The sequence below is a fragment of the Equus przewalskii genome, chromosome X (assembly GCF_037783145.1).
Source record: "Equus przewalskii isolate Varuska chromosome X, EquPr2, whole genome shotgun sequence".
Classification (NCBI taxonomy): domain Eukaryota; kingdom Metazoa; phylum Chordata; class Mammalia; order Perissodactyla; family Equidae; genus Equus; species Equus przewalskii.
This window is the reverse complement of record NC_091863.1, coordinates 62,644,727-62,668,292: the sequence shown is the minus strand read 5'-3', so window position 1 is coordinate 62,668,292 and position 23,566 is coordinate 62,644,727. Positions and strand designations below refer to the sequence as shown.

The 23,566-nt window shown below is 36.1% G+C and overlaps 1 protein-coding gene across 1 annotated transcript in view; it reads right to left on the bottom strand.

Annotated features, from left to right (window-relative positions):
- SH3BGRL (SH3 domain binding glutamate rich protein like) overlaps positions 1 to 22,335 on the bottom strand; it is a 62,975-nt gene extending 40,640 nt beyond the window's left edge. The window contains exon 1 of the mRNA XM_070604794.1: positions 21,858 to 22,335. Within this exon, the coding sequence (XP_070460895.1) occupies positions 21,858 to 21,902 (45 nt within the window). The 5' untranslated portion in view covers positions 21,903 to 22,335. The remainder of the gene's footprint in view (positions 1 to 21,857) is intronic.
- Positions 22,336 to 23,566: the final 1,231 nt, after the last annotated feature.

Sequence of the window (23,566 nt, the reverse complement as noted above, 5' to 3'; positions counted from 1 at the left end):
ACAAACAACTAAAACTCTTCAACCTACTGTGACCTAATTAGGAACTCCAAGGGACCAATAATCTCATTTTGGGGAAAGTAACTACAGAAGACCCCTAGAATACTTTTAATGTTAAGGCAAGTGAGGGAAACCCAGTTTTCATTCCATTTGGTTCAAAGTACAAATACAGATATACAGAAGCTTATCTTCGTGTGTCAAGAGTCAAGGCCACACATTACAGAGATGAAGGAAGTCAGGGATATTATGTTCATAATAGTAGTGCAAATAATACACACTTTAAACTTGTAGAGGATTTTAGGGTTTATAAAGTTTGCCATTGTGCTCTCAAGGCTCTATTTGATCTGTCTTCTGACTTCTACTCCAATTTTATCTCAAGTTATTCATTTTGCTCCAGCCACATCAGGGATCGCCTGTATTCCTCAAATATGTCGAGCTCATTTCTTCCTCTAGATCTTTGCAGCTGCTGTTCCTCTGCCTGAAATATTCTTTTTCTTGCATGTCATCTACCTGGTTTTCTTTCTTTCCTTCAGGACTAAGCTTAATTATCACCACCACAGTGGGACATTTCTTGACCACACTATCTAAACTAAGTCTCTTATGCTCTCACACTAAACCCTATCCTCTTCTTTCACAGCACTTATCACAAGTTGTAATTATATATTTATTTATGTGTTTACTTCTTTAATATTTGCATTTTCAATCAGAATGTAAGCTTAATGAAAGTAGGGGCTATGTTCACTGCTGAATTCCCAGGGTCTAGCATGGAACCAAGCACAGAGAAAATGCTCAAAATATACTTGACGAATGAATATATAGGTACCTATTCATTACAACAACCTCGGAATAGGTAGAACAAGTACCAGTATACTCATTTTCTAGTTGAGGTCACTGATGTTCACAGAAATGAGGGGACCTATAACATAGCTATGAATGGTGGAACTAAAACTCAACCTCTGAACTTCCTACTCCAAATCCAGTGTACTTTCCACTACACCACATGTGTAGAAACTCCCTAATTACTAGTAACTCCATGTCATTTAATCATTGACACTTCCTCCATAGCCTCTGGAAATGAATTCTAGGCAGCAGAGATGAATATGCATCACAGACTTCCCTAAAAAAGAGTTACCCAATTATCTGTGTTCTTTTCAAAAGAGAACTGACATTGCATCCAGGACACTCAGGATTCCCAAACTTAAGTAATAGTTAGTCTTAAAACCTCTAAGTGTTATATGTAACTATATGTATATATATGTAACTTATAAGCTCACAATTAATGTCATTCAGTTGAACAAAAGAATTTAGAGTTATATACTCAAAACATATGAATAAAGTTAAGTGGATTGACTATACACTATGGTTTAAAATGGACTGTTATTGTAAACACATTATTATTAACTACCACTAGGAAAGGTCTATACATACTTATGTGCAATCTCTGTAATCATTATTTTCTAAAGCCCTAGTATCTAAAACTCTCTGCTTAGTGAAATATATGAGAGAACATGAAGCTACATTATCACAGTTTATTTTGTAATAACTTCTGTAAATTGCTAGAGTGCAGAAATCCAAGAAATGAGTGAAGTATGTTATCATGTGGGTTAATACTCCAGGCATTAGTTCGCCATTCATTTTACTCAGCCCCTTCTTGCCTTAGGCTATTTGACAACATATTGAGCTTATAAGAACTAAAAAAACAAACAAACAAATTTTTTTTAAATTCCATGATTTAAAGACTAATTACAGGTAAAAGGCTATTATTACTTAAAGCTTAAAAAGCAAATGAAATCATTGTGCCTTTTAGATACTTATCAAGACAGCAAGTAAAAAATAATTCACTTCTAAAGCAAAAGTAAAAACACAAGACAACTAGTTTTCTATAGGCTAGGGAGCTGTCAACAGTCCCATCTGATAGTTTGTTCAAGAATTTTTGTGCATTCTTCACATAGACTCAAGCCCCAAGGGTTTCGCAAGCAATGAGACAGGCTCTCTGTTCTGAAATAGACCCACCAGAGTAAGTGCATATGGTGGTGAGAAATGTACAGAAGAGAAAATTTCGGTTATTTTTAAGTAGAAAAATAAAATGGAATTCACAAACGAGACATTATTTGATTGCTGGTGATCTTCTGATCAAAATAAAATGCAGCAGTTTTAAATTCATGAAGTAACTGAAAAATTTGTACCATGTTTCTCAGTGGTGTGGGATCTAACAACCAATTAACCAACATTTGGCCTCTGGTATTCTATTTTTCACAATGATACCATTGTTGTGAGAAGCCCAAAGCATTTATTTTGGGTACAACTTCACAAATCTCTTCAGGACAGGCTTAAAAGGTCTGTAATACAGGCAAGGTTAAGCCCAGGTTTACCTAAGAGGAACAAAAGCAGGACAGAGTTAAATGAATTGGCCAAGAATACAAAACATATAAATAGAAGAGTGGGGAATTTCATTAATTTCCTATTGTCATAATAACAAATTACCAGAAATGTACTAGCTTAAAACAACAGAGATTTATTCACTGACAGGTCTGGGGGTCAGAGTTTGAAATTAGTCTCATGGGCTAAAATCAACATGGTAGCCGGACTGGTTTCTTCTGAGGGCTCTAGGGGGGATTCCGTTTTCCTTGCCTCTTCTAGTTTCTAGAGACCACTTGCAGTTCTTGGTTTGTGAGCCCTTCCTTGCATCACTCCAACCTCTTATTTCCACCATCATATCTCTTACTTCCCCTTCTGTCATGAAATTTTCCTCTGCCTCCCTCTTATATGACCTTTGTAATTACATTTAAGGCCCACCTAAATAATCCAGGATAACCTCTCCTTCTCAAGATCCTTAAGTTAATCATACCGGCAAAGTCTCTTTTGCCAATAAGGTAACATTGACAGGTTCTACAGATTAGGACCTAGATATCTTTGGGAGCTATTATTCAGCCTACCTCAGGAATAAAACCAAATGTAAACACATTCATGATTCAGCCACTAAGCCAAGGGTGACTGACCCATAGCCATATGGCTGCTGTGGGTTGTTATTGGTTTTCTGTGTGAATCTGGGATTTACTCAAAAGAAATAACTCATTGTCTGTCTGTCTCTCTGTCTGTCTCACTCACACATTGTTAAGACAGATTATTGATGTTGTGACTTAAAATAAAAGTGTTCTTTCAAAAAACATACAATAATAATGAAAATATAAAGAAGTACTCGTGTCAATTTGCAAGAAGGCAAAACATTTCATACTAAAAAAATTGAATTTTGTTAAGTCCTAGCTTGAAGATGGCCATTTATCAGTAGACCAAGATGTAGAGTAAAAGCCAGACCTTTATACCAAAAAGTGAAAAGGATGGTTGGCAATTATCTAGTAAGTTCAAGTATTGCAAATTAAAAAAATCTAGGTAAATCAGATAATTCCTTATCCCTACCTCACCCCATCCCACACTAAAAATATCTTTACTTGCATAAATTAATTCTGGAAATTCCATATGAATTACAAAGATTAGTTTTGACACCAGCAATTTATGTAAAACTGTGTCTGTTCTCCCAGCGAGCGATGTTACTAGTGAGCTGTGTGATCCTGATCAAGTCCCTTCGGCCTTCTGAAACTCAGTTTTATGTGTGAAATGAGTTTAGAAATAACTAAATTTAAAGTTCCTTTCAGATTAAAGGTTATTACTATGAATGACATAAATCGCTACCTAGATCTTATTATAGTGAAATACAGCACAATCTAAAAATACTCATTTAAACCAGCAAAATTCTAATCATCACTCTGCTACTACTTCTTTAAGAATGCCAGAACTAGTCATTTAATATCATCACATCCTTGTTTTCTGCCATTAACTGACGCTTAACAACTTTCATATAAATTAAATATCTCATTGCTTATTATCTTCATGAAGTTTTGAGAATAAGCCAATTATTATATAGCATGTTAATTGCCTTTAATATGAGAGATGGCTTATTTGCTTATTCATAAAGATCTTAGGCATAGAAAAGCAGGGAGACTTGCTTAAAATCTCTCTTGAGGAAGAAAAACTTTGGGATTAGACCTCAAGATAGCCCTGTGTTTGGTTCCTTCTGCCAAACTGTCTCTATAACTATCTATATTATATAGTCAGAAAGTGTTCATATGGAGATTGAGTTATACTGACAATTCATAACATACTGACTCTGTCCAAAGTGATGTGTCTCTCTCAACAAAACAAGCAGACAGATACAATCCCTGTGATGCCAGATTAGATATTGCAGGGTTCTGATCACAGTCCCAAATAGACAACTGCAAAATGAACGAATCATTGGAAAAATGCTCAATTGATACCTACAGGAATCTTATTCTGCCTCTTCAATACTGGCAACATTCTAGAACCTCCTATTTTCAATTTTCTATACATGTCAAGGGAAACCAACACTATTTAATTGGAATACTAGTATATTAGCTTCTCTAACAAATTACCATAAATTTAGTGGCTTAAAATAACACAAATTTATTATCTTAAATGTCTGGAGGTCAGAAGTCCAACACGTCTCGGTGGGCCAAAAGCAAGATGTTGGCAGGGCTGTATTCTATTCTGGAGTCTATAGGGAGGAGAGAATCTGTTTTGTTGCTTTTTCCACCTTCTACAGGCTGTCCGCATTCCTTGGCTCATGGCCCTTTCTTCCATTTTCAAGCCAGAAATGACTGTCAAATTGTTCTCATACGGCATCCATCCGACACTGACTCTCTTCTCCATCTTCCACTTATAATGAGCCTTGTGATGACATCAGTACCTACTGGATAATCCAAGATAGCCTCTCCTCTCAAGATCTTTTGTTTAATCACATTTGCACAAGTCCCTTTTGCCATGTAAGGTAACACAGGCACAGGTTCCAGGGGTTAGAATATGGACATCTTTGGGAGGCCATTACTCTGCCTACCATAACCAGCTCTAATACTAATAATTAACCCACTGTGATGGTACATACGTATTCACCTGTGTAAATTCACCTAGCGAATTCATTCAGTGAATGTAGCCGTAGTAGTCCAATGATCATAAAAATGCCCCTCTTCAATTTGTCCTAATAGAAAATTAGGGATTTGAAAATCACTTTTCCACTTAATTACGAAACAAAAGTACAGCTTTTATCTCTATCACAACATTTATTCCAGGTGACATTGTTATCAGAGTCTTACCAGTCACAAGGAGTCCAAACACACCATTCATCCTAATACACTTTTATTAAAATTTATTGAATTTCTCAGAAATGTAACTATATATATATCTCCAAGATTTCATTGAAGACTTACACTAAAGGCTTCAGGATTAAAAAATTTTTTCAATCATTAGTCAGGCTCAAATTAGAAGGTGGTAGACAGGATGGTAAATGACATAAAATATATGCATCATATGGAATATTTGAAAGAACTAGCAATACTCAGTCTGGAGACAGACATCCAAAAATTATCTTCAGAAAACTGCGAGGAGGCATGACAGAGGTCTTACCTTAGGTGAAGGGTTCTGATAACAAGGAGAAGATTTACTTCCAAATACAAAAATCCAAACCACTGGGTAGAGGTTACAACAAACCACATTTTGGCTTAATTTAAAATTCTTTTTAATAACTAAATTTACCTAACAATGAAGCGACCTATTCAAAGAATTACTAGAAGTTGTATTTACTAACTTAGTAGTTAACAGTAGTAGTTAGTAGTAGTTAGTAGTTAGTAGTAGAAGTTAACCAGAGTTGTCTAACAATGGAACAGTCTATTTGAAGAATTACTATAAGTATCAATGGAGAAAGTCAGTATTTAAAAGGCTGTGAAAAAGAGAAGTTTGCATTGAATAAAACGTTAGACATATTAGTCTATAGGTCCAGTTCACCTAGAAGATTCTATGGGTCTGTAAATAGACTTCACCAATAGATACAATTCCTTCCATTAAAAATCTTACACTAATGCAGCAACACTTTATTAACGCAGCAACATTATTAAGAAAAGTAAAGCGATCAACAAGCAATTACTGAACATCTCTTATGGGCTAGGGATTGAAGACATATATGATATAATCCCTATCCTCAAAGAGTTTAATGGAGTGATCAGAACATGGTCACAGAAAGACAACTGACAATATGATGAACATCCCTCATGAATCATAAACAATAAGTGCTAAAGGAATAGAGGTAGAGAGAACTGCCTTACTTTAAGTAGCCAGGAAAGACTTCACTAGTGAGGAGGAAGAAGGAGTAAGACCAGGGCCTGTGGAATGGGAGAAGAAGAATAACTTCGGTGGAGGAAACACTGGGAACAAAGGAACCGAGGCGAGGAAATAATTCGCACATGCAGGAAGTAGTAAGCCCAGATGTTTTGACCAAAGAGTGCCTCTAGTGCAGTACTTACCACTGATGGCACAGAAGAAGATTTTTAGTACATGAATGAAGATGTTTATTTAATTTTACATGTTTATATTAATGAGCAATAGAAAAAAACAGAATTAGCACATCAAATCCACGATTTCATAGATACTATTTTTTGGGATAAATCAAGTGCTTTATTCGTGCATGCATTTATTCATTCATCCACTAATTCCATAAGCATGTGTTCATTACATACTTTCTGGGGACTAGGCACTGTGCTACAGTTGGAGAACACAACAGAGATGAACAAAACAAGGTCCCTAACCCGAAGGAGTTCACAGTCTAGTGGGGAAGACAGCTATAAACAATACAATATGCAGTGATACTAAAATATGCACAAAATGTTACTGGATTATAAAAAGACACTTAACCTACATTGAGGGTATTTTCCAGAGAAAATTAAAGTATATTTAGGAAGGTTAATATGGCGATTCTAGGTGGAATGGATTGCAGAGGGAGAGACAATTGAGAGGATGGTTGAATTTTCTCCAAATAAAAGATAAAGTATGAATTTAACTCAGCTTAGATTTAGACTGTAGTTCTCAGAAATATATACATTATCAAATGGGTGCTGAGATTCCTAAGTCATGCCCTCCTATTACTCAAGTTTAACATTATCAGTGTAACCCCATTCACTATGGAATAAAACCTTTCATAGGAGCAAAAGTTCAGCTAATGTTTACAAATCCGTAAGTTTCACTAAAGAATATCCAAAAGAACACCGGGCTGAACATAGGTGTCCAAAAATCTGACAAAGGCCTAATTTTAAAAAGAAACTTCATTTTTTCAGAAGAAAAATTAATTTACTACCCACTGATAGGTTAAGATACAGCATTCCTCTTTCTGAGGCCTGACTTTATTTACAGCATAATTGGTAGTGACCTATAATTTTGCTTAACAGCCCAACTAGGATCATTGTGTTTCCTTAGTCTTAATTATATAAAATTAATAGAATTGGTATTGAGAGTGGCAAAGCTTACCTCAGGCTTGAAGGGCTTTAAAAAAAAGCCTGGGTATTGAGTGAAATATAGTCTCTACCTGTACAAGGCTTTTATGAGGAAGTCAGCTTTACTTAGCTCTGCATATCATTCATCAGGTTATTATCAGATCCATTATCTTCTTTAGAAAAGACTGAAGCTGAGTCAGCTTCAAATCAGCAATCTCCAAAAAGAAACTACAATAACAACCCCCTCATAGTTTCTCTAATAACTTTTTAAAAGTCTGTATTCTCATTCCCAGAGGTGAGGAAAAAGAAGGAAATAGACTGTTGTCAAAAAAAAAAAAGACTAAATAAAGGATGATTTTGGTCCTTTTATTATACTGTGTCAAAACACGAGGTTTAAAGAAAATATAATCAAATTATAAGGAAGGTTCAAAATAAGCTTCTTGTAAAAACATGAAGTTAGTAAATACAAACCACCTTAATCTCACAGATTAATTGTGACCTGAAATAATGTCTTCTAATATCTATTAATGATTCACTCTTAGTCTTGCCTCTAACTATGTGGTTTTGGGTTAAACACATAACCTGTATCTCAGCTTGTGTTCCTGATTATTCATAAACTGTACTTTGAAGAAGTCATATTTGAGGGATATACAGTAGGGTTTCACAAAATTTGTTTATAATATAGGATGGTCTCGAGACCGGAACCTACTGCAAATTTGCTTGAAATAGTTGAAAAATAGCCAAAGAGAGTAGATTTTTAATATTTTACAAATAAGTATAAGAGCTACTAACTAATAGTTTCAGAAGAAATGGAGGGTGAGGAGGAAATCATCCAAAAAGAGAAAGATCATTAATGAAAAGAATGTGATCATTTTCAGTAGCATAGGATTCTCTTTCTAGAACACAGTATTAAATATACAAAAGTCTTTATATGCTACAATTTCTAATTTGGAAATGTGAATGTCACAAGCAATATTATTAGCCTGTTTTCTCGAGTTGAAAGTCCTGTATGACCTTTCTTCGTACCTTTTTCCTTGCTTAAAATATAACTTTTTTGGGACACAGCTTTTTACTAAACCTCACGCTCAACTAACTGCACATTACTGTGCATTATTACAACAGCATCAAAAAGAACCAGAGAGAGAGGAATGGGGGAAGGGTGAGGGGTAGAGAGAGAGAAACAACATAAGAATCTACAATATTTTTCCTTAAGAGAAGAGTTCATTTTCAATGGAAAAGGAATAACAGGTAGGACTCTATTCTGTGCCATATTAGGATTTCAAAACAAAACAATGTGCTAAGGTTCTTGAAACCTAATCTTGGAGTACTAAAAACAAACGCAAAATTCAAATTTATAATGGAAAATAGAAAGGGTATTCTTCCTTAACAGTTTTAACAAATTATTTTGGGCTGCTAATGGAAAAGAATTTTCATTCAAAGGAACTCAAAGTACTTGCTATTAATCACATTTTTAAAAATCTAACATTCCTGGGAAGTAGGGATAAGGTCATTTCTTCTATTTTATAGAGGGGGAAAAAGCACAGAGATTAACCCATTATCCTAAGGCGTTTACTCCCAGATCCAGAGCTCCCTTGTTGATTAGTATACTAATGATGGAAAGGATTGCAAACAAATTACTATTAAACATTAAAGAGTCACAGTCTTCAGTTCAGAGTTCTAAAATAGCTGTGTTTTCTCTACTACAGCAAGCAGTATAATTCATAATTTTACAAGACAATATTTTTCTGGAAATTGAATTTTTTAAAGGCATTGCGTTAGGTCTTACATTAAACATGCCATACAATTTTCTTCACTAATAACAAGATCAACTATCATAAATAAAAAATGCCCAAAACTTGGGCTTGAGGGATTTATTGATTTAAAAATGTTTAAAATGCTTATTTTGAGATTATACTTTAAATTCAATAAATCAAGAGTCTTACAGAATAACTAATATATGGGAATATTCCATTACGGCATCATCTGAAGTGTATTGATCTACAGCCATGAACAATACCCAGAACGCTTCCTAAAAAAGTAGAGGAACAGAAGAGAAGAAAATAAAATCATCAGACCTATTTTAAGCTTTCCAAAACAAGCTAGGTTGTAAGCTCTTTTAAGACAAAGACCTGGTGCCCTACAGAGGTGAATATTTTATCAGCAGGTATTTAGAAAATATATGTTGAATTGATAACTGGTGGATCTCTATGTACTGCATAGTGCTTTACTTTCTTTGCTTCCATGGTTTCAAGAATCTGATCTCCCTCTTCGCTACACAAAAAGAGGTAAAAAAAAATATTCTTCATTGGTCACCCAGATTTCCACAATCTTAGTCCCAGAGTCTAGAACAACAAGGAATAGAAATTAGCACTGCAGCATACTACCAAGGGAGGTTGTATATTTCCTTCTTTGGAGAGTTTACTAAGAGAAAGTTGATTACAATCTTTCTGGGACAGTTCACAGGCAGTCCTTATGTGGATGGACTGGATGACCTCCTATGATCTCTTCTATCCAGATGCTTCTAATATTTTATTTTCAGTAAGTTTGATACTGATTAAAAAAATGGAAGAAACCAAAAGCTATTATGTTTTTTAACAATGGAAAAGAAACTTCCAGTGTTATACTCTAGGTTTCTTAATAACAAGTGACATTAATCACAAAAAGATTAATTTTTCCCATGCCCTTTTTATCTAGATATGGTTGTTTTAGTCTCCCACTAAAGCACCATCATAAAAATCTGAAAGACATAATGCTATTTTAAGAACAATCTGGTACTAGGAGAAAATTTATCCACCAGAACAACAGGTCCCAAATGGATTTTGACGCTTATTAACTCTCAGTAATGAGGCAATCTTCTTCTTTTTTGTTGTTGTTGTTTTGAGGAAGATTAGCCCTGAGCTAACATCTGCCACCAATCCTCCTCTCTTTGCTGAGGAAAGCTGGCCCTGAGCTAACATGCATGCCCATCTTCCCCTACTTTATATGTGAGACACCTGCCACAGCATGGCTCGTCAAGTGGTGCCATGTCCACACCCAGGATCCAAACCGGCGAACCTCAGGCTGCCGAAGCAGAATGTGCGAACTTAACTGCTGCACCACCAGGCTGGCCCCAGAGGCAACTATTTTTGACAGAGTTCAAATGTTGGGGGGGAGGAGAGTTAGAAATATGTTGGAAGCAGGAAGGAGAAGCTAAAATGATCTTTACTTATCTAATTATTTGGTGGAAACATAAAGAGAAATAATATTTCAGCACTTAAGCTCTTTGTCATATGCTTGACCAAAGTCAAACATATTGAATAGCCCCCATACTGGAAAGTCTGGCTCAAGAGACGATCCTTATCAAATTTAATTACAGCAGTGGCATGAACTAAACCCAAAGTAAATAAAGCACATTGATATGCAGAACCCTGAACAAAACATTAAACCATACTTTTGGGACTCCTTTAATCTTTGGAAAAGAAGGAAAGAGCTAAGGAGAGTAGGAAAGGTTGAGACAAACATAAGACCTTTGCAGTGTTATAAATAAAGGAGTTAATGAACACACCTCAGATTTTTGTAAAGAATAAGTGTTTACACAAAAAATCAAGGCCAGGGTGATCCCAAGGTGAAGGGATTATAGAGAATTGTAAAAGGCATTCTTCAGATAATGAAAAAGGGGCCTCGCATCCTTTGTTCCAGAATCCCAAGGTAAGTGATAGAAATAGGCAATGAACTTGTCATCACTGCTACATTTGCCTTTAATCAGAGCTATATAATAATCACGCTTGTGCAAAATGTTCAAACGTAAGAAGAAGTGCAAATTGTGCTTAGGATCTACTTCCCACACGCTTCTCTAGTGAAATAGCAGGAAAACTGAGGGAAGTTTGAATTTAACTAATAAACTATCACTGTTTTCAGAATAGTTATTCAAGGAAATCACTGTCAGGGTGACTGGAAGGGGTGGACAAAATACTTGGAGGCATTTGTTAGTGGGCAGGAGAATGCTGATTCCTGTGAGACAGGGTACCAACTTTCACACAAGAAGTCCGTAAAGTACTTCTGCGTTGGAGCCTCTCATATATGCCTCTTTATTTGCAGACCATGTAAGTTAGTCCCCAAAATTGACACCCCCATACTCCCTCCCTTATTCTGGCTCAGGGAAGAGGCTGAGGAATCTTTATTCCTGGTCCTTTTTTGCCCTTGAGGACCTGAGTCCAGAGTCTAGCCCGGTGGGTGGCAATAAATATTTTCTGAATGAATGAATGAATGAATGAATGAATGAATTTTGGGGTGAAAAGAAGAGAATCCCCAGCACCCCCTATAGATTCAGAATTGGCAGGGCCTATCCACATAATTTAGTAAAATTGTCCACTCCATGTAAGGCTCTACAGTTGAGCATCTCTGCCAAGTGTTTATATGGCATGTGTGTGGACATACACTATTAAGTTTGGTCAATGTAGAAGTATTAAACCGGAGCTCCATAAACTCTCTGATCTAGAATTTAATAATTTCATTTATATGGAGTCCCAAATTTCTAATTCCTTTCCATTTATCTTTCTTTGTCTTTTTTTCTTGAATTGCCTTCACCCGATCCCAAATCAGCCCAGAAATCGTTAAGATATCGATATCGGCCTACACTGACCTTCCAACTTTATATTCTTTCTAGTTTCCTGGAAGCTAGATTAAAATTGGGGAGCAGGGGACTAAATGTAAAAGACTAAATTGAAAAATAACAGCCAAATTGTACTTTCTTATGACTGAAATAATCCACCTCATAGTAAGAAGTTAGAGTGTAGAGAGTAATATTTTCTAAAGAGTCAAACTTGTCTTTACTGAAGTTTGGCAAGTGGGGTAATGTAAATTTCCAGCTGTTCTTTATAATTTCTATAAGAACTTCAACTTTTCTGCATATCCTCTTACAAGGGTAATTTAAATTTACCACTAAAAATAAATATATTTTGCTACATTGTCAACGTAGATTTTATATGGTAACTCAAATTAGCAAAGGCTTTTATAACTTAAAGACAATGCTTTCTGAAGTAATTTGGATTTTTCTTGATAAAAAGTGCTCATTGGACATTTTCAAGTAGAAATAATATAAAGATGTTTATTTGGTTTCATTGTTCTCTAATCACAAATATTCATCTTCTCTCTCTGTCATAATTTCCAAAATATTAACTCTATAATATTTCAACCACAAGTCATTGAGTTACTTTAAACTTGATTCTACAGTGAAACAAAAAATCAACAGTGTTCTAATAAATCTAGGCTGGGGAAACTGACAAATAGGATTTTTCAAGGCAAAATCCCAGCTCACTTAGTTTTGTGCTTTTGAAATAACTCTAGAATAATGTCATTTTAATTCTTTTCAGCTATCTTCCTTCTTTCCTTTCACCAAACTGCTCAAATATTAGTCTACGTACTCACCTCTTCCTCATATGCACCACATTTCTCAAAGCTTCGCAATCAGGCTGCTGTCCTCACCATTCCACTGAAACTGCTATTTCCAAGGTCACCAATAATTTCCTTATTTTGAATTGAACAGCCTTTTAAAATCACTTTTTATGATTTCTGTATGGCACCAGCAACAATGCTCACCCTCCTTGAAAACTCTTTCCCTGCCCTTGCTTCCATGAAAGGAAACTACTCTGATCTCTCTTAATGAATCTTCCTGTTTCCTTCTGCAGCTGCTTCCTTTCACATCATCCTAAACATGAACATTCACCAAGGTCCTGTCTTTGTTCACAGCCCTCTTCTCATCTGACTCTATAATTCCTCCCTCCATGTGAGCTCATACTTTCCTATGGTTTCAAGCACCTCTTTGTCAATGACTCCCAAATCTACTCTCCAGGCACCATCTTTCCCAAGTTCTAGTCATGCATTTCCCACTAGTAACTGCACATCTCCATTCGGATGACCTGTTTACACTTGAATTTAAACAAGTCATGCATTCATCCATCAACAAATATTTATTTAGAAACTCATCACAAATAAGTATATTCTGGGCAGTAAGAAGCTCATGGTCTGGTGGAAAGTAAATAAGTTGTCGATATCACTGTTGAATTTTGAAATAGTACTAGTCTAAAGTAGAGCTCTACAAAGTACTTTAATTATGACAGGTCCATCAGTATGAGAGGAGGAAAGCTAGGACATAAACCGTAAAAACATTGGCTTAGCCTGAAAATCTGTTTTTTTATGTACAGAAATCTGCCTTACATGACATAAAGCAATTACTGTGGTAGAGACAATCTCTATACCTTGAGAAAATGTCAAAAAAGAAGTTTTAACGCTATTATACACAACATGCCACCTGTATTTTTATCATATGCTTTTACATAGAATAAGGATTCATCATTAATCATATGAAATGAAAATTCCTCCACATTTTTATTGAAACAAAATAGACACATATATTAATGTCTGCCATTTCAAGATCAAAGATTTCAAGAAATCTTATGACATCAAATGGTGGTCCTTTTTGCAAGTGTGGGTATAGAAGTAGGTCATCTCACTAACTGGGAGATAATCTAACTGCTTTTCCTTATAATTGTTTGTTGGAGCAATCCATGTTTTGATAGCCCTAGGATTCAGATTTTGCTTTTTTCTCCCCCCAAAATCTTTTAACGTGAACTGTTGCACAATACGGTATCTAATTGTTGTACCAACAGCCCCTTTTTAGCTGTTCTCTATAGATTCCAAGCAATAAGATATTTATGCAATGTTTCCCTAGTTTTACACATTAACCTAGAAGTACAGTTCTAATACTTCTCTATCCAACCACATTATGCAGTAAAAAAAATCAAATTCATCTCTGGAAATGAGTGACTTTCAAAAAGTAATTAGATGTTAATTTACAGTAAATCCATTTGGGCATCTAGACATAAATTATTTAGATAAGACTGTGTTAGATACTTTGTGTTCTAAAGCATCATATGGTACATAACTTTTCATGAAATCTAGAGTCACTGACTTTTGAAAGCACATACATGCCGTGTGGCTGGTGGGACCTCTCCCAAGCAGTCCTTGACATTTGGGCAGGGTAAGGTTCCCCTGGAATGTGTAGTTTTAGTTTCCAAAGTCAACCTTTTGGTAGAGTCAGACTAAATTCCAAGTAAGATATATACTCCTCTCTTAAGTACCCTATGCAGAGCCTGATCATAACCATATAATTTCTAAGGGGACACAAACACATGCCAAACAAAAATCATTCTTCAATGTCAACTTCAAAATGTAATCATAAGCCCTAATGCAACTGGACAATAAGTAAATGTTTAGTCACATTTTCCTTATAATATTTTTGTACTTGCCTTTCAACAACCTCTTTTTTAAAAAATCACATAAATTCCAAGTCTGGCATGGAACTGGCACTATTCTGGACCTTGTCACACTTCCTTCTTATTCCCTTTAAAACTCACCAGGTGTTTGTCTTGTCACCTGGCTAACTCTCTATATCACCACTACTACCCGATTGTCCTGTCAACATTGCTCAGAAAATTTAAATTTAATACATTTATTCCTAAAATTTTACATAGAAATTCTCTGAAAAAGGTTCATCCCAACCTCTGCCTCTTTCAAGCTCAAAATATTTAGTTGACGCATAAGACCAATTATGTTTAAGTTTCTGAAAGTGTGAGATCAGATTTGATAATTTTCAGTAACGGATTTCCAATAATAACACTTGTATATGCTTTCTTTCATGATACTTTTCACTTTATGTCATTTATATTCTACTTGTGAGGGTGATAAAAAACAAAGAAAGGTTTAGTGACCTACTCAAATCACATAGGCAACAGCCAATAACACATACCTCATCCTAAAGCTATGTGCTCTAATTAAAAGCTTAAAATCCCTTCCAAAAACAGTCTTACCTTTTAGTTATACTGCCTTACGCAAGGTAATTTTCTTAATACTGGGATAAAGGTACATGTTCTGCATTCTAACTAATAGTATATACTGAGCTATTATGACTTTACTTTCTGCTCTGAAGAATTCTAAGTTATCTACATGATGTAACAGGCCACCAGAATTATTATTGGTACTGCTACAGAACAATTAATTAAGAAGTACTTTTCATGATTTTCCAAGTTCATCAGAAAAGCAATTTTGCAATGACTTTTAAATTAGTTTCAGAGCCACATTCATAGTGGGTAATTAATAAATATCAATCAGAAGCAGAATAGTATAGGGACTAACATCATGCGTTCTGGAATCAGACAAACCTACAGAATACTTTGCTAGCTCTCTGACTCTGTTTCCCCTTCATAAAAATGTGCATATAAGAGTACTGATTTCATTGAGTTGCCACAAAATTTTAAAAATATAATATATGTAAAGTCCTTACCGCTATACCTGGCATATTTTAAGTGCTTAACAAATGATAGCTCTTATTATTATCAACTAAAGCTGACAAACAACTTGCATAAGAAACTAAAGTGAGATGAATTATCATATTTTTAACATAATTACTAATTGTCTATGCTCGTCTTCCTTCTGAATCAAGTTTTAAATATCACACTGGATAGAATGGTTTCTGATATCATACAGTTAAAATATGTTACACTTATGATAAAACAAAGGGCTGAGTTGTGGTGGTGAAACAGACAAATTTTTCATGTTGTAACTGTTAACTGAGATGAATATTCTGTGGTATTTAAAAGGTGAAGTTCTATTTGTCTTGACTCACTGTTGGAAATCCCCTAGGCAATAATGTTTGGCTCCACTCCAACTCTGTGGTAGGGTCTCATTTCCAGAAAGGACTAAGCGAAAGGGACAGAATTCAAAGACCAGAGTGCAGAACCAGAATTTACAAGTTATAGCAGCACTGCCTTCCTGATGAATTTAGAAGATTTACAGAATCATAAAAAGCTATCTTTTAATTACGTTTGTCTATAGCCACACGGAAAACCTTTTCAGGGAAGAGAATCAACGTCATAAAAAATCAATATGTGGCACAAATGCTATTTAAAACCATGCCCTTGGTTAGGCAATTTTACAAAAAAAGAAATAAATTGTATATGGAAATGGTACTTCTAACCTCCCTATCTCCCCCACTCCTAGTTTACTCTCACATGCAGATTATGAAGGAAGGCACATTTGCCTGGTAGGCCTCATCCAGTCTTTTCCTTTCTTTTCAGGCATCATCCAGCCTTAAATGGCAATCTTACTCACATGATAAGATTTTAATGTACTATCGACATAATTTCTGTTCAATACCTATAGTCTAAAAGGATGTGTAAATAAAACAGTGCTTAGGAGTGGGTTCCAGAGTCAGAACAACATGAGTTTTAATCTCAGTTCTGCTATTTGTAGCTCTTTGATCTTGAGCTACCTACCTAATGTTTCTGGATCTTAGAGATATTCCCTCCAATTACATGAAATGGATATAACAATAGTACTTACCTCACAGCATTTTTATAAGGATTAAACTAATTGTGATAACATACATAAAGCACTGGGCACAGTGCCTTACATATACGATGCATAAATAAATGTTAGCCTTTATTATTAATTACTAGAGTCAAATCTTAATTAGTCATGGTAATGAAACAAAAATTCTAGTAACACCGACATTGAATACTTTTAAATATACCATCTTTGAATTTGTCATGATATTTTTAAATTTACTTTTTCACTGATGTTCTGACAGTCTGCAACACTTAAAACAAATTAATAAAGCCAAAATGTGAGGGAGTGGGTTAGAAAATAATCCCTTTGCTTAGAATTCTTCTCTACTGGCCAAGTGTAAAAAGTCAGCTTTGTCTCTCATATTAATAATAACAATCACCATAAATGAGCTACGCCTTCTCTCTAAATGTGTGTTTGTTTAATCTTGGTCTGGGTTAGAGGAAATAATTAAGTACTGGGTTTAAAAGGCCTCCTGGTGGGCTACAAAGTAGAAGTGAAAGCAAACAGATGGTCAGATAGTCACCAACATATTCTCAATCTGTTTGATTTTATCAGTAAGAAATGAAATTCAACATTCACCCTTGATAATTCAATTCAAGCAGAAAAAATTCCTGTACAAGATATATGTTTGACTGCACAATATATATTTTAGAAAACAACTTAGAGATTAACTACAGAGAATTAGAACATTCAACCTGATTGTGTCTGGGGCTTCAATTTATTTTTTTTTCCACGCCAACCCAGGGGGAGGATTGACTTTAAGGTCTATTGATCAAAACCTTTCCTCAATAGAGTAACTAGTCTTCGAGCTAGAGATGAATCCATTTTATGCTTCTCTCCCACCAGATTATGAATCTTTCACTAAACTTCCACAATACATTCTTCCCTACAACCATTTGACTTCTAAGTATCTGTTTAAATGCTCAAGAATCATCATTATTGACAACTGTGTTTCCCAAGCCTCTTTAAGTTGGGCCAAATTATTCCAAAGACTTTGCCACTGTTGCTGTGAAATTCAGGAAGTCAGTCATCAAATACAAGGCACCAAGTTGAAGGAACTGATCTTGAGTTCCTGCATTTGCCATGTGAAAGCTGCCATTTCCCACTGTTGGGGGCATCCAAAAAGCACGTCCAGTCATCTGATGAACAGTTTCCGATTTTGCTCTTCTAAGTAATTTATAAATACCTCTAAGCAGCAGTCAAACAAATCTTGGTAGCTATGACAAAGACTACAGCATACATCAAATCAATGTTTAGTTCATAAATACAGAGACAGAGCAGCAAAATACTCTGTCACTTAAGATGCAATTACTTGAGAACCCTATAGTTGAAGAACCGTGGCTGGTTGTTCTATATCCATATTACAAAATGAAGAAAATACTGTAACTAGTGACTCATATTTTGGCAAAGTGTCCATTTTATTCACTTGTTTTTACAACTTGTGCACTGAATACTGCTACATAGGAAAATTATGTTTATTTCATTTAGTATATGGACAATTAAAGCTACAACTAGTTTATATTTTAGCAATCATTAAAGAGACCATTTTACCAAAGTTATTCCATAAATAAAACCCTCAGAAACCATCTACCACAATCTAAAATTTCTACACCAAGCACACCTAGAATGCAAAGAAGCCATGAAAAGGAGATTATTATGGATCTGAGGGAAAGAAGTATGGGAAGAAAACTCCCAAACCAGTTACAATTCTCCAAGCTATCATCACTCTAGCAATTCTGATCAAAGGCCAATGTTTCTTTTTGTTAAAAGTCATTGAAATTTATTGTTATATAGGCTCTGTGCTTACTATCCCTTTTTCATTAAATGTAAATTCACAGGGCACTACAATCTCGAGAAGAAAAAAACATGGTGTATGCTACTGTGCTACAGCCAGTCAAGACATGCACGAACAGGCAGAAATCACATCCTACAGACAGATAACTTGGGAGTTGCATTCCTGCTAAATGGTTTCCATAAAAAGAAACAATATTAAGACCTGAATTTTCACACCTTGACCTATAAAAGACCAGTTCCAAATATGCATGTCTTCTCTATCTCCCTGGCCTTGTGTGAATAATCATTTACCCTACTTACTGACATTCTCCTTTAGACATCCTATTCCTCCTCCACACTAGCTCCTCATTTTTCTATTCCCCTATATGTATATGCCCAGGCAATTCTTCCCCTTACAGGACTTACTCGTTTCCGTACCTCTCATATCTCATGTTCACATTTATCTCCTTATGCCTCCTAGCTGTCATGCATCACTGGCAGGATGTATTCCTTGGTAGTTAAACACATGTTATTTGGATTCAAACAGTTTGTGTTGGATTCTGTGGCTTACTAGTTGTATGACCCTGAGAAAGCCGTTTAACCTTGCTGACCCTGTAATTCCTTATCCTAAAAATAAAGATAATCACAGTACCTAATTCATAGGACTAGAAATTGTCAAGAAAAAATGAGATAGTACCTGACACACTTAAGTGTTTCTACTAGCTATCATTATTATGGCTACTATCAAGAAATCCCTTGCAAAAACCAACATACTTGCTTTCATTTCTAAACTTTTGAGAAGCAAGTGCTACTCCTCTGAATTGGGGCAGAGTTGAGCACAAAGTTTGAAAACTTTTTTTTGCTTTTTAATCGGCCTATGGAGGAAAGGGAGACTTGCGGCAGAATAAATTAAAATCATCTTGCAATTATCACAGATCCTCCTCTACCCAATAAAACATCTAACATTGGTTATTTTTATGACAATCATTAGAGTGAATGAAAACAGTCAGGGATTACCAGTCCAAAACCAAAACCTTCTTAAAATATTCTTCAGACACTCAGTCACTTATAGGAGTATCTCATTTTGTACAACTGTTGGGTTCACATCAGGATGTTTGCTCCAAAATTTCTAAATCGTGTGTTAAAAACAGTATGGCAGTAAGCTTAAAGGAAAAGTCTTAGTATTGCAAACTGAAGAGTCTCCATTTGTGTTCTACAGGAGCTCTTCCTGAATTAAACTCACTTTATACTGTTTTAGTATTATCTAAAATACTTTAAACTTATAATAAAACAAGAATTTATTTTGGCAATATGCAGTAGAATTTCTTTTTCTTTTTTTTTTTTTTTGAGGAAGATTAGCCCTGAGCTAACATCTGCTGCCAATCCTCCTCTTTTTGCTGAGGAAGACTGGCCCTGAGCTAACATTTGTGCCCATCTTCCTCTACTTTATATGTGGGACGCCTACCATAGCATGGCTTGCCAAGCGGTGCCACGTCCCCACCCAGGATCCGAACCGGCAAACCCCGGGCCACTGAAGCGGAATGTGCGAACTTAACCACTGGGCCACTGGGCCGGCCCCTGCAGTAGAATTTTGATAACAGACTCATAAGAACTATAATTACTACAACAATAGACAAATCTCTAGTTAAGATTTAAGAAACTTAAATAAGAAAAAAACTGAAACAAATCACAAATACTATAAATATTTCCTATTTTCATAGTCTTCAACAATGGAGTCTAATAATGGGCATAAAAGGAGACAGTAGTCATTTTTAATGTTCTTAGGAACTCAAGTTTTAACAAAGAGAGAGTTGCAGTTGTTCTTACTTGAATAAAAATTCTGAAAGGAGTTTCCTGTTTAATCTGCTTTCGGGGGAGGAGTAGAAGAGGGAAAAAGCAAAGAATAAACAGCAGTATTGAAATGTGTATCACTCAAAGTGAAACTAACTTCCTGATCTGTTTAATCTAATTAGGGGTCTAACTAAGGTATTAAACTGGTCTTAAAAATTTTCCAATTTCTGTTTTGGACTTGAGACTAACCAAATATTACTTTGAAATATCAAAATGAATATATATGTAAACTAATAAGGCAAGAAACTCATAAAGTGAGGTTCAAAAGCAATATAAAAAGTCTTTTTTTCAACCTAAACTTGCTAAAAAAAATGAAAGGTTAAGTATTCTATTTCAAAACTATCTAAACACATCCACATATGGTGGGTGGTGAGAAGAAACAAGATTCAAGGTTCTTGTAATTTCACATAAGCTTCAGTTCTATCCCAAATCCTCTTCGGGGTAAAAAAACAAAAGAAAAACAAAAATACACAACAACAACAACAAAAGCATGGAATAGCTGCTGTTCTAAAGCTCAGAAGAAGGAGGGAGTTCCTACACACTACATCCTGAACCCACACATCTGCTCTTGCCACTGCTGGCTTTTCTCTTGAGTTTTAAAAAACAGAGACACTTTCATTTATCATGGATATACACTCGGCTTTCATTCCAGTTTATCCTATTGCTCCCCACAGCTGCTGAAAAATTGTTATTCTAAATCAACCAGCACACGAATGGGGGGAATGTCCTATAATTTGAAGAAGCAGCAATTCCAGTTGGCCACTACATAAGAAGCCACTTGCTGGTTCCCTTTCCAGGTCTCAATACTATATTTGAAGCAGTTTGGAACTGTTAGAAGCAAAATCTCTTGAAAAAGAAAAAAAGTCAAAATAAGGGACAATATGGAAGAAAAAAACAGGTCCCTTGTCACATTAAGTTTTTAAAAAAACCACAACTTTGTATCATTGTTCCCAACTTCCGCTCCCACTTTGCCAAGTTCTAACAGAATCTTTAGGCTGAAGTTAAACACCCTCTCCTACACACTCGAAAAATAACTGACTACAGGGGTCTCACTCTCTGAAAATAATCACAATGCCTTAGTAGGCCTCCACTCAATCGTCGTCAGTTAGAGCGTGTTTTACATTCTTTACAGATGTGCACTCCTGCCCCTTGTTTCAGTACCTAGAGCACATGTCAAATGTTCCATTCTTGAAACTCACCATTGTGTGCTTTTACTTGATTTCTTTACTTAACCCTAAAGACCCTATACCGCCATCTCCCATCTACCAAAACTCGGTAGCTTTCTTTTTCCTTCAAAGGAGAAATGTGGCCCTAACGTCATAAAGCAAACAAAGCTCAACTCCATTGAAAACGAAATCGATGCAACAAAGGGAAGAAAGGGAAGAAGGGGGGTGGGGTGGGAGATACGTGTTTCTTCCAAAGGAGAAGCTGCCAGACGAACTTCTGCAATTTAACGGTTCTGGGGCAGCAGCAGACTGAGGTGTAGGAAAACAAGAAAGGTGAGCTCCCCACCCTCCTTACCGCCGTGGAGCCAGAGGAAGATGCAATATACACACGGATCACCATCCTGGGAACAGCAACTGCGGTTGTTTGGGTCCTGAAACGGCTGGAGAGCAGCTGCAGCAAAGGCTGGAATCAAGCTAGGGGGCCGAACAGAGGTTGGAAGAGAAGGGTGGGGGAAGGTAGAAGGGGAACTCGCTGGAGCCCCGCCTCCTCCCGCGGCTGCTTTTACTGGGCTCAGAGCGCTGCAGTCCCAGCCCCAAACCCCGGAAGGCACGGGCTTATTTGCATCATTTCTAATTTTTTTAAATAGGGAATCTCGAATAGCACCGCGAGATCTGTTGAAACATTTAATTTTGACTATTCCCTGCCCGAGGAGAGAGGGAGAGGAGAAAGAAAAAGAGAAAGGGAACATTGAATTGAATTAGATTAGAATGAAAGACCTTTTCCGACGGAGTCTAAAAGTTGTACGCATAACTTCCTTCTCAGAAAGGTATGCAAATAAGGCAGAGCTTCCTTGAAAGAGGAAGCTCTGTTGAGTCCAGACGCTAGTAAGAAAGCCCATGCTCTCAAAGCTTTGTGCATTTTTAGACTCCTATTGTGTAGTGATTGTTCTCATGTTAGCTGGTGGCAGGAATTGGGCACTGAAGGACTGAACGATGCCACAGAGGTTTAAGAAAAGTTTCAGGTTTCCCTAAGCCCAGAAACGGCAGGATTAGTTTTCTTTTTGAGTTTTGCTTTTTGTTGAGATAGGGAATCCTGCTTCTGTGAGAATTCACAGGAGGCCTGATTGACTGGCTGATTCCACAATGGAGGAAGAAATTGCAAACCAAAAAAATTGAAAATACAGTGTAAGAAAATGAATGATTTTTGTTTTGTTTGCTTTTTAACTGACTGAGGAAAGGGAGATTGGATCATATGTTGCAGGAGATGTTGAAATGGGGAAAGGAAACAGCAAATAGTTATTTGTAGTTCTAGGGAAATGAGCAAACAATTGACCAGAGACAAATGTCCAGAGAGGGAGCATATACTTCAGAGTGTCTTTTCAAGTTCTCAGATTATGTGAAAATAACAGAAATAAGGAACTTGCCAGATGATAAGTGCAGAGAGGGAGTCAGTCACCTGTCCTACTTCTTTGCTTTTCTTTTGCATTTTGTCCTCCCTCTCCATTCTAGTGGTTTATCACCTTTGTATAGGTTCAATAACTGTAATAGCTTCCTAACTGCTCCCTGTTCACAGTTTGTCCCGTCTCCAATTTATGTGCTCCATACAACAACCTTGAGAGGTGGATATTATTACATTAGTTTTATAGAAGAAGAAACTGAGACTCAGGAAAAAAAGTAATTTTCCCAAAGTCATATAGCTAATAAATTCCAGAGTCAGGACTAGACCTCAAGTGCAACCAACTCCAAAAGCCACCTTCTTAACCGTCATTGTAACACACTGCCTGGAACAGAGAAAGTACTCAATAATCGTTAGCTGTTCTTCTTCCTAGAACATCGCTTTTGTATGTCACTAAAGACAACATAGCCTGAAATACTTAAGATAGCTCTCCACCGACTATCAAGCAGAACCTAAATTATGTTTATAAGGAGCTCCGATCATAATCTGACCTTACACTATCTATACAGTCTTACCGTTGCTCCCCCAAACTGACTTCCCTGCATAATCATTGTTGATTCCCCACTGCAATCACCATACTTTTCCCCATTTTTATGCTCTTGCTCTTC